The sequence below is a fragment of the Eschscholzia californica genome, unplaced genomic scaffold, assembly GCF_041429995.1.
Source record: "Eschscholzia californica isolate CP2 unplaced genomic scaffold, dmEscCali1.0.p SCAF_4, whole genome shotgun sequence".
Taxonomy (NCBI): domain Eukaryota; kingdom Viridiplantae; phylum Streptophyta; class Magnoliopsida; order Ranunculales; family Papaveraceae; genus Eschscholzia; species Eschscholzia californica.
The window spans coordinates 30984283-30993966 of NW_028238461.1; the positions used below are offsets into that span (position 1 = coordinate 30984283).

The window sequence follows — 9684 nt, forward strand, 5'->3', positions numbered from 1 at the left end:
GAAGGGATTGATATAGGAGAGTGAGAGATATTCTCTTGGCTTTTCTCTGGGTGGTCGAATGGGACAACAAGAACAGTGGAGACAGGACCTGTTATATTATTTTTCTTCTCTTATATAAGAAGAAGACAGGGAGCAACAGAGGGACATCTCATCTCGGAGGGAGAACAGTAATCTTCATTAATCAGAACACAAGTATTCTGTTCTTCTTCTTCTTCTCTGGAACATTAAAGAAAATCAAGAGAAAGAGAGAAGAGGAAGAACAGGAAGCAGAAACAGAGCATATTTACAGAGGGAGAGAGAGGGCTGATTCTCATCTTCATCATTTGTGCTTCACAGAAATTCTTAGAGAGAGAGAGAAAAATGTTGTAAAACAGAGAGGTTCTTTTCTTTGTGAGAGAGAAAAGAGAGTGAGTAGTGAGAAAGAGAGTTTCAACATTTTCACTTCTTTCTCTTTGTTATTTTATGTTTTATGAGAAGATAGAGAGAGAGAGAGAGAGACAGAGAGGAATAGAAAACAGAGAAGTGTGAAACCATCTTCATCATCAACCAGTCTCGCGTTTGGTTTACTCTACCCTATCTTTCTTGTTATTTTGATTATTTGAAGAGACTGCATTTGATGATTATGAGTTGTTAATCTTTCATCTAATGTGTTTGATGAAATCCATGTTGTTATTTATTTTCTAGGTGGTGATAATATTCGAGTCGAGTAATCTTTTGATTCATGTCTTATTTGCATTTGCTTTCTTGATGATTGATTAGTTCTTCATTATTCATGCTTCTAGAGTTGATATTTCATGCTTAGACTAAATCTTTGATGAATTATACTTCTTGGTTAATGCGTAATAGTTGAGCGATGAATACATAAGAAAATCGTGCATACATCATTAGTCCTTTTTTCATTTTAATGAAGATACCTTCCGGACTTTAGACCATTCATGTTTTAAAATCTGAGTAATAAAAATGACTCGTTGACTCATTAGTTCATGAACCTTTAGAGTTATTTCATGGATAGATTCTGAACCCTTAGATCCTCTCCCAATTTGGGTTCATTATTATTTGTTTTCGTTATTTTATTCTTTTATCACCAAAACCAAAATCAAAACCAAAACCGTACTATTTCTAAGTTTTAGAATAGGTTTCACTTAGTCTCTAAGGAACGAACCGGTCTTACCGGAATTATTACTTGACGCCCGTATACTTGCGGGTGTAGACCTATTTAGGGTAACCTTTTAGGCCCCATCAATGTCAATATCCAAATTCGGATTGAAGAATCTGAAACACTACTTAAGAGCATCCTAGAAGGCAGTAGGATGAAGTAGTACTAAAATTGAACAAGTTATCGTAGCAAACTTCCAGACATGGAAGGAAAGTAGGCTGAGAGCGTTTCTAGCAGGGAGCTGATGCAAATTCTACAAAAGAAATAAAGCCTTAATACTAGTAAAGATTACTAGAAATTATCAAGGTTGAAGAGAGCGATCTTCAAATTAATCCATCTTAGCAAAGTTTAAACGGACTACATCCGTAGTCAAACTAAACTGTCACCTAAGACAAAGAATGAGACTCATATACAAGTCTAAGGCATGAGGTATATTTTGAATAAATCTTGACAAGTAAATTGAGTAGGTAAAAGGAATTTTTACGGAAGAGGCTCAAATTTACAAACTCTCGTTATCGGAAATAAATTAGTTATTTCGTAGTCGTCTAAATTTGGTTTAATTTTTAAACGACAGTCCACGGATAATAAAACATTCCGAATAGGTTTGTCAGATACGTGATCTGATGAATGAAACCCTATTAAGTGAACTTAGAATATTTATTATCATCTCCCTTGTCCAGGTCGTTGCATGGACAACAACGACTAAGGAAGACTAGCACGTGAGGTCGATGAGATAGCGAAGTTTCATGGGCTATAGGAATAGGAATATTCGACTCGACTACGTGGGTGTGTAATAAGAATTATACACTAGATAACCCTCAAATGATAAGTACATTACTCGTGATGAACGTCAAATGCTTCTCATTGACAAAATTGGAGAGATTCCTCAAAACATGAGTGCTCTACTCATCTTATGTAAGGAATGTCCGACTTTGGTTTCGTTAAACGTCGCGTTGTAAAAGGAGGTTATAAAGGCAGATACTAAGAAGGACATGATAGACATGAAGTTGAGTGGGAGTACAAGAACGGATTGTGTCATCTTAATTCTATTAGGAAAAGTATCTCAACGCCGCTTGATGAGTAACAACTGAAAATGTGTGGCCGCGCTCAAACGGCTGAAGAAATTAATCGTTTGTCTTTGACAGTTGTTCTCGGTATCAAGAAAGTCAGAATGATGTGACGTATCAGATGAGATACAAATTGACACGGGAATCAAGCATTGCACTTGTTCTAAGTACAAGTGGGAGTCTGAAGGAGATGTTCTTCGAACAAAGATGCAATGCGAGCAATTTGTCGGATAGGACAATTGATGAAGAAGATCATGAAGTCCGGTTGATTTAGGGTCGTAGTGTTTAGCTTACGATGGTCGAATTACGAAGTAATTCGCGGCTAACTTCGACCGGATCCTACAACAAGTTACACATAAGAATGGCTATTTAGTCGGATGATATGACTAGTGGGAGTGAGATATATTATCATGGGAGAGCCCCATAAATATGTCTCATAGGCCTAAAACAAGTTTAGGCAAAGATAGCACAAAAGGCCCAAAAGAGGGGTTTTGGGTCTAGGGCCAAAAAGAGACTTTTTGAACTCGGATTGGGCTGAAAAATGGAGGGTCGGTTCCCATAATAGGGAACGTAAGATCTGCCAATTTTGGCCTGGTTTGGACGTCCCCTCATCAAGGAATTGAGAAAATAACAACTAGTTTCTATTTTCGACTATTTCCTTAATCGTATTCAAAAGGGTCTTTTAGAAAACCAAATTTGAGTGGAACTCTTATTAGGGTTCTATATAATGACCCTTAGGGCAGTGAATAAGGTGTGGAATTTCTCTTAGAGATTTTTTACTCTACAACATCAAGTAGAGAGGATAAAGTGAGCTAATTCCCAAAAGCTATCCACTAGTCAAATTAAGAAGTAGTCCTTCTTATTATCAAACTACCATTGGAGTTTTAGCTAGCTTACAGGTGGGAGATTAAGTAGACCATTTGGTGTCCTAAGTAGAGGAGCTACAATTGGAGCTCTTCGTCTTCTAAAGCGATTAAAAAGGTTCGAGGGAAAACTAGCGATTAAGGTAATCCTCTAGTTGCTTGCACCTACGACAGATTCTTTTTCTCCTAGTAACCTCTCCGGAATTCTGCAACCGTGTTGTACGTGTATCTCAACGTCTCGGAAAGTTTGAATTTCCCATCCCGAACATCATTGATGGATGGGCAAAGAAATGTATTCCATCCGATAGCGGCGTCTCTGTGCTTTCTCATTTTGTTCATAATCTTCCGTCGAATGGCATCCAACAGTACTATAATAGGGAGGACACGGGCTTTCTTTATCATATTTGTTGAAGCTTTCAGATAGTTGAGATGAAATGGCGCCATACCTGGAATTAAAACGTAAACAAATATTATAGTGTTGTAAACATAAATAATGGTGTCAACAACATTTATAGGTATGTCGAGAACAAATATATTATAACATTGACAACAACAGGAATGTTTTCGTCACAACGGAAATGTAAGAGAACATTTCTCGTTCTGCAGAAGAATATGATTTAATGTTTAAGGAAAATTCAGAAAGTCTAATGCAAAATGAAAAACAATCGAAGATGAAGAAAGATAAATGAAGCATAAATACCTATCCCCTGGGAAAAAAGAATCGGCTCATGATTCCGCATTAAGGGATTCGAAAAAACGGGAAACATTGGTTCCGCCCATCTCGACCATTTGTTCAATGGTTGCATGATACTCACTTTCGGGTGATGCACGGGCAGCCGTAAAAACAAGACTCTGAAAATAACGTGACTGGCGCGCCCCGTTATGTATTCTCAAGTTTAGATCCACCACCAATTTCAGATTTCCAAGAAACCTATCCCAATTATCGTCATTCTCAATATCCACAACTACGTAAGCAACTGGGAAAAAACCTAATAAAAGAAAGAAATACAAAATCAGTTCTGTTTGCTGCATAAAGGCATATTACATAAGCATTTCCACAAATGTCTACACAGAAATTGAGAATGCAAATGAAATATTTATATTTCAGAACATCTAGAAACATGTCGGGCACATTATGAAAAATGTTGACGACATTTTATATAATGTTTGCAGGAAAATAATAATAATAACTACGTAAGATGTGCAAATGCAAACATACCGTTGTTTTCATCCTTGGTAACAGCAGCTAAGATGCAACCACTAAAACGAGTTTTCGTGCATGTTCCATCAATATAAATTACAGGACGATAGTGTTGAAAGCCAAGGATAGATGCATGGAGGGCAATAAAAACTCGAACAAATCTATTAGTAGTGGGATCGATTTGCAAATCGATTCTACTTTGAGGATTAGCAGTTGCCAAAGCGTCCTCATACCACTTTAGGTTTGCATATGAATCACCTTCTTGCCCAAATACTTTATCCATTGCCACCTTCTCACAACCGAAAGAAAAATAATAGCTCAACTCAACACCACAGTCATCCCGAAACTTCTCTTTAACTTCAGTCGTACTCCAATTAGGATGTTTTTTAATGTCTTCATCAATGAGACTATCAACAAGTTTACTAGACAACTTGGGATCCGAAGGTTGGAGAACAACATCCGAACAATCATGTTTCTGTTTGTACTCTTTCAATAAAAACATAGATTTACATCTCAATGGTACCACGACATGGACTCTCCAATGGCATCCAGTTTTGAGCAAACAGCAGACACACGGCCTGGTTCATTCTTGATATGTTTGTAGTTATTTTTTGTGGCAATGGTATATCGACCAAGAGCGTGTCGAAAAGCGTTCACACCACCGGGGAATATTTACAAAGTAAATATGTCGCCCCATGATTCACAGACTAACTTCTTCGCATTGTTTTGAGAAGTAGAAAGGGCTCTATCGGGTTCCATAGTTGCTAATTCTGCAAATGAAAGGAACAAATTATTATATGTAATTGGATATGACCAAATGCTTCAGACATTAATACTAATATTACGAGCATGTAGGTTCATGTTTAGAAAGCGAAAGGAAAATGTATTAGACATTTCAACAAATGTTTTCCGCGTTATTTAAAATGTTACACAACGACAGAGTATGTTTGTATCAAAATAAAAAGGGTTCTCATTAGGGAAGAAGTTTTGGTATTTTGAAATTAATGCATCTCGAATTTTAGGAATTGTTTTGGACACGGCTTAGAATGTTTACACAACAGTAGAGTGCTTTGAACATCGGAAATATAAATTTTGGTGAACAGTTTTTAAAACGTTCTTTGCATCGGGTAAAATGTTTACATAAATTGTAAAGTGTTCTCATCAGAGAAGAAGTGTCGGTATTTTTAAATTAATGCTTCTCGCATTTTAACAAATGTTTTTGCCACTGCTTAAAACACAGTAGTGTTTTGAACATAGGGAAGTAAAATTACGATGAATATTTTTAAAAATGTTCTCTGCATCACGTAAATTTTTACATAAATTGTAAAGTGTTGTTAACAAAACGAGAAGTTTTAGATAAAATTAACAAAACTTGTGCTGAAAAACCAAAGAAATAAAAACATTATCAGGAAAAATGATGAACAATGGCAAACATCTCAAAATATTCAAGGACAGATAAGAGGAAAACAAACCTAGTAGAAACATTACTTGAACTTAACGGTGAAGAAGATGATAAAATTGAGATGGTTAGAAAGACAATATAAAAACTGAAGATGATGAAGGACGGTCTACAAACGAAGAAGTTGATGACTGAATATGATGATTGAAGATAAAGAAGGAGGGTCAAACAAGTTACGGTATCTTAAGAAAGCTAGAAAAGGATTTGGGTTTCCGGATTTTAGAGAGAGAGAAAGCTAGAAAAGGTTGATGAATGAATATGATGATTGAAGATGATGGCCGAATATGATGATTGACTCAAGCTATTGTTGAAATATCTTTCTATATATTAAGATATCCCATATAATAGATATTAGGAAATATCAAATATTAGAAACTACTAAGAATTAGGAACTAGTAAATATATTAGTATAAACTATTAAGAAACTAGTAAAATATTAGAAACTAGTAAAGTTAGAAACTAGTAGTATTGTAACTCTATAAATAGAGTCTTATATTTCTTTTGTAATCCATCAAGGAATAATACAATTTCTTTGATCAATTTCAACATGGTACCAGAGCCAAAAGTCTTAAATTTTTTGTTTGGGAATTTATATTGATTGAAAGAGAAGAGCCTTTCATCTTCGTCTTGTTTTTCCGGTTTAGCTAAAGTGAAGGGCAACTGATGCTTCCGCAATAATGACTCTCAATAAGGCAAATTCAAATTTTGCTAAAATTGTTGGTCAATCTGACAAAATTACTTATAAGTGTACTCACTGCAACAAAATTGGTCATACCAAAAGTCATTGTTATGAACTATTAGGCTATCCAGAATGGTAGGATCATAATCGAAAGAAAAACTCTAAGAAGACCCTTGTAGATCCAATTGTTAAGCAAGCTTCATCGACGGTAGCCACTACAGGTAATGTAGGCAAGACTTTAAATATGTCTACACAATTTTCGAATAGTACTTGGATAATTGATTCTGGTGCTACAGATCATATGACTTTTGATTCTAGACAGGTCTCAACCATAAACCAATCTTCACATAAATATGTCTCTACTGCCAATGGCACCTCAGCCACTGTTGTAGGGGAAGGACCCATAACTCTAACGAACACATTGAACTTACACTCTGTTTTGGTTGTCCCATCTTTAGATCATAATTTATTATCAGTGTCTCAAATAACCACCACTCTATTTTGTGTTGTCATCTTTTGGCCTGAATTTTGCGTCTTTAAGGACATCCGGACAAGGCAAACAATTGGTTATGGTGTTAGGCGAGGAAAGTTGTATTACTTGAATTTAGTATCTGAAAGCTCTAATAAATTGCGTCAGGCATTAGTAGTGAACAATTCTGAAATAAAAAATAAAGATGAAATATGGTTATGGCATCGCCGTCTGGGGCATGCCTCCTTTGGTTACCTTAAGAAATTATTTCCATCGCTATTTATTAAATGCGATGTTTCAAGTTTTCAATGTGATGTTTGTGCACTTGCAAAAAGTCATCGTGCATCGTTTCCATTAAATTTAAATAAAAGTCCAACTCCTTTTATGATCTTACATTCTGATGTCTGGGGGCCATCTAAGGTTTCTACTTTGGGTGGGGCACGGTGGTTTGTTACCTTTATTGATGATTGTACTAGGATGACTTGGGTGTGTTTGATGAAATCTAAAAGTGAGGTAAAGTTATTGTTTCAGAAGGTTCATAAACTGTTTAGTACTCAGTACAACGCAAATGTTCAGATACTCCGTAGTGACAACGGAGGAGAGTATATGGATCATGAACTTCAAACTTATTTGGTTTCTCATGGTATTGTTCATCAAACTACTTGTCCAAATACCCCTCAACAAAATGGGGTCGCTGAAAGAAAGAATCGTCACTTGTTAGAAGTTATCAGGGCTATGTTGATCGAAGCACATATGCCATTATCTTATTGGGGAGAAGCACTTCTTACTGCAACCTATTTAATTAATAGAGTACCATCTAGTACTATTGAGTTTAAGACTCCTTTTCAAGCTCTATCGGATGTTACAACTTCTCCGACAGTTTCAAATTTACCTCCCCGTGTCTTTGGGTGTGTAGCATTTGTTCATCTTCATGAGCACCAACGTACAAAATTAACTCCAAGGGCATTAAGATGTGTATTTGTAGGGTACGGTGCAAATCAGAAAGGGTACAGATGTTATCATCCTCCAACTAAACGAATGTTTGTTACATCGGATGTTATCTTTCATGAAGATTCTAAGTATTTTTCACCTGAGTCTGAACTTCAGGGGGAGAAAACTAAGCAGGAAGTTCTGACTCTTGATTATGAAGAAACGGATAATCATGTAGAAGAGAACAAAATTGGATCTAATATTGAAGTAAATTTGATTCCTGTAGAAATAAGTAGAGCTGAAATTGAAATTCCAGAATTACCAACACCTGAATCGGTAATTGAAGAAAATGTTAATGAAATCGTTGAACAAATTGTGGATTCACCTCCAATTGAAGTCGTTGAATCAAGGGTCAGTAATACACCAAACCGATCAGTTGTTGAGGATGTTCCTGAAGCACCTTCCGAACCACCTAGGAAAATATTATCGTCGCGTCAAACCAGAGGTATTCCTAAACCGACATATGAACCTGAGCTGTCTAGTAGAGTCAAATATCCTATGAGTCAGTATGTGTCAAATCATCGGTTGTCAAAATCAAATAAGTCGTTTGTAAATCAATTATCTACTGTATATATTCCTAACAATGTACAGGAAACCTTATCTGATTCAAAATGGAAAGCAGCTATGAATGAGGAGATGAAATCCTTACAAAAGAATGACACTTGGGAGCTAGTTGATCGTCCAGAAGATAAAAATCCAGTGGAATGTCGGTGGATTTACTCAGTGAAGTATAAAGCAGATGGTACAATTGAACGTTACAAAGCGAGACTAGTGGCAAAAGGCTACACTCAAACTTATGGAGTCGATTACACAGAGACATTCGCTCCAGTTGCAAAAATCAACACTGTTCGCGTCTTGTTATCGTTAGCAGCAAATTTAGATTGGCCACTACAACAATTTGATGTAAAGAATGCTTTTTTGCATGGGGAACTATTAGAAGAAGTCTATATGGACCTTCCACCGGGATGCAAGATACCACAAATACATAGCCAGAAGGTATGTAGATTGAAAAAGTCATTGTATGGATTAAAACAATCACCAAGAGCGTGGTTTGGAAGGTTTACAAAGGCTATGAAGGAATTCGGTTATCACCAAAGCAATTCAGACCATACCTTATTTACAAAAAGGCAGAAAGGAAAACTCACAGCACTTATTGTATATGTTGATGACATGGTGGTTACTGGGGATGATCCTGAAGAACGAAAGGCTTTACAGAATTACTTATCTAAAGAGTTTGAGATGAAAGACCTTGGTCCATTGAAATACTTTCTTGGAATTGAAGTATCTCGATCTAGTAATGGGATTTTCTTATCCCAAAGAAAGTATACTTTAGATTTGTTACATGAGGTGGGTATGTCAGCGTGTGAGCCGATTGATACACCTGTCGAAGAAGGATTAAAGTTGTCAGTGGAGCCTAATCAGATACCGGTTGATAAAGGAAGATATCAACGACTGGTTGGAAGGTTGATGTACTTGGCGCACACGAGGCCAGATCTTGCATATGCGTTAAGTATTGTTAGTCAATTTATGCACAATCCCGGTGAAAAACACATGAATGCTGTTTTACGCATTTTGAGATATTTGAAGGCGGCTCCTGGAAAAGGTATTTTGTTTACTAAAAATTCGAGTTGTCGAACTATTGATGTATATACTGATGCAGATTGGGTCGGGGAAGTAAATGGTAGGCGATCAACTGCAGGATATTTTACCTTTGTTGGTGGAAATCTTGTTACATGGAGAAGTAAAAAACAGAACGTTGTTGCACGTTCAAGTGCAGAGTCTGAATTTAGAGGAATGGCT

General features: G+C 36.4%; 1 protein-coding gene across 1 annotated transcript; it reads right to left on the minus strand.

Moving 5' to 3' along the window:
- Nucleotides 1-3272: 3272 nt before the first annotated feature.
- On the minus strand, nt 3273-4789 carry LOC147544123 (uncharacterized). Its single transcript, XM_086635633.1, has 3 exons — nt 4306-4789; nt 3902-4075; nt 3273-3532 (listed from the first exon to the last, which is right to left on the minus strand). The coding sequence occupies exons 1-3, from the start codon at nt 4787-4789 to the stop codon at nt 3273-3275; spliced, it is 918 nt and encodes a 305-aa protein (XP_086491759.1).
- Between the last annotated feature and the right edge of the window lie 4895 nt (nt 4790-9684).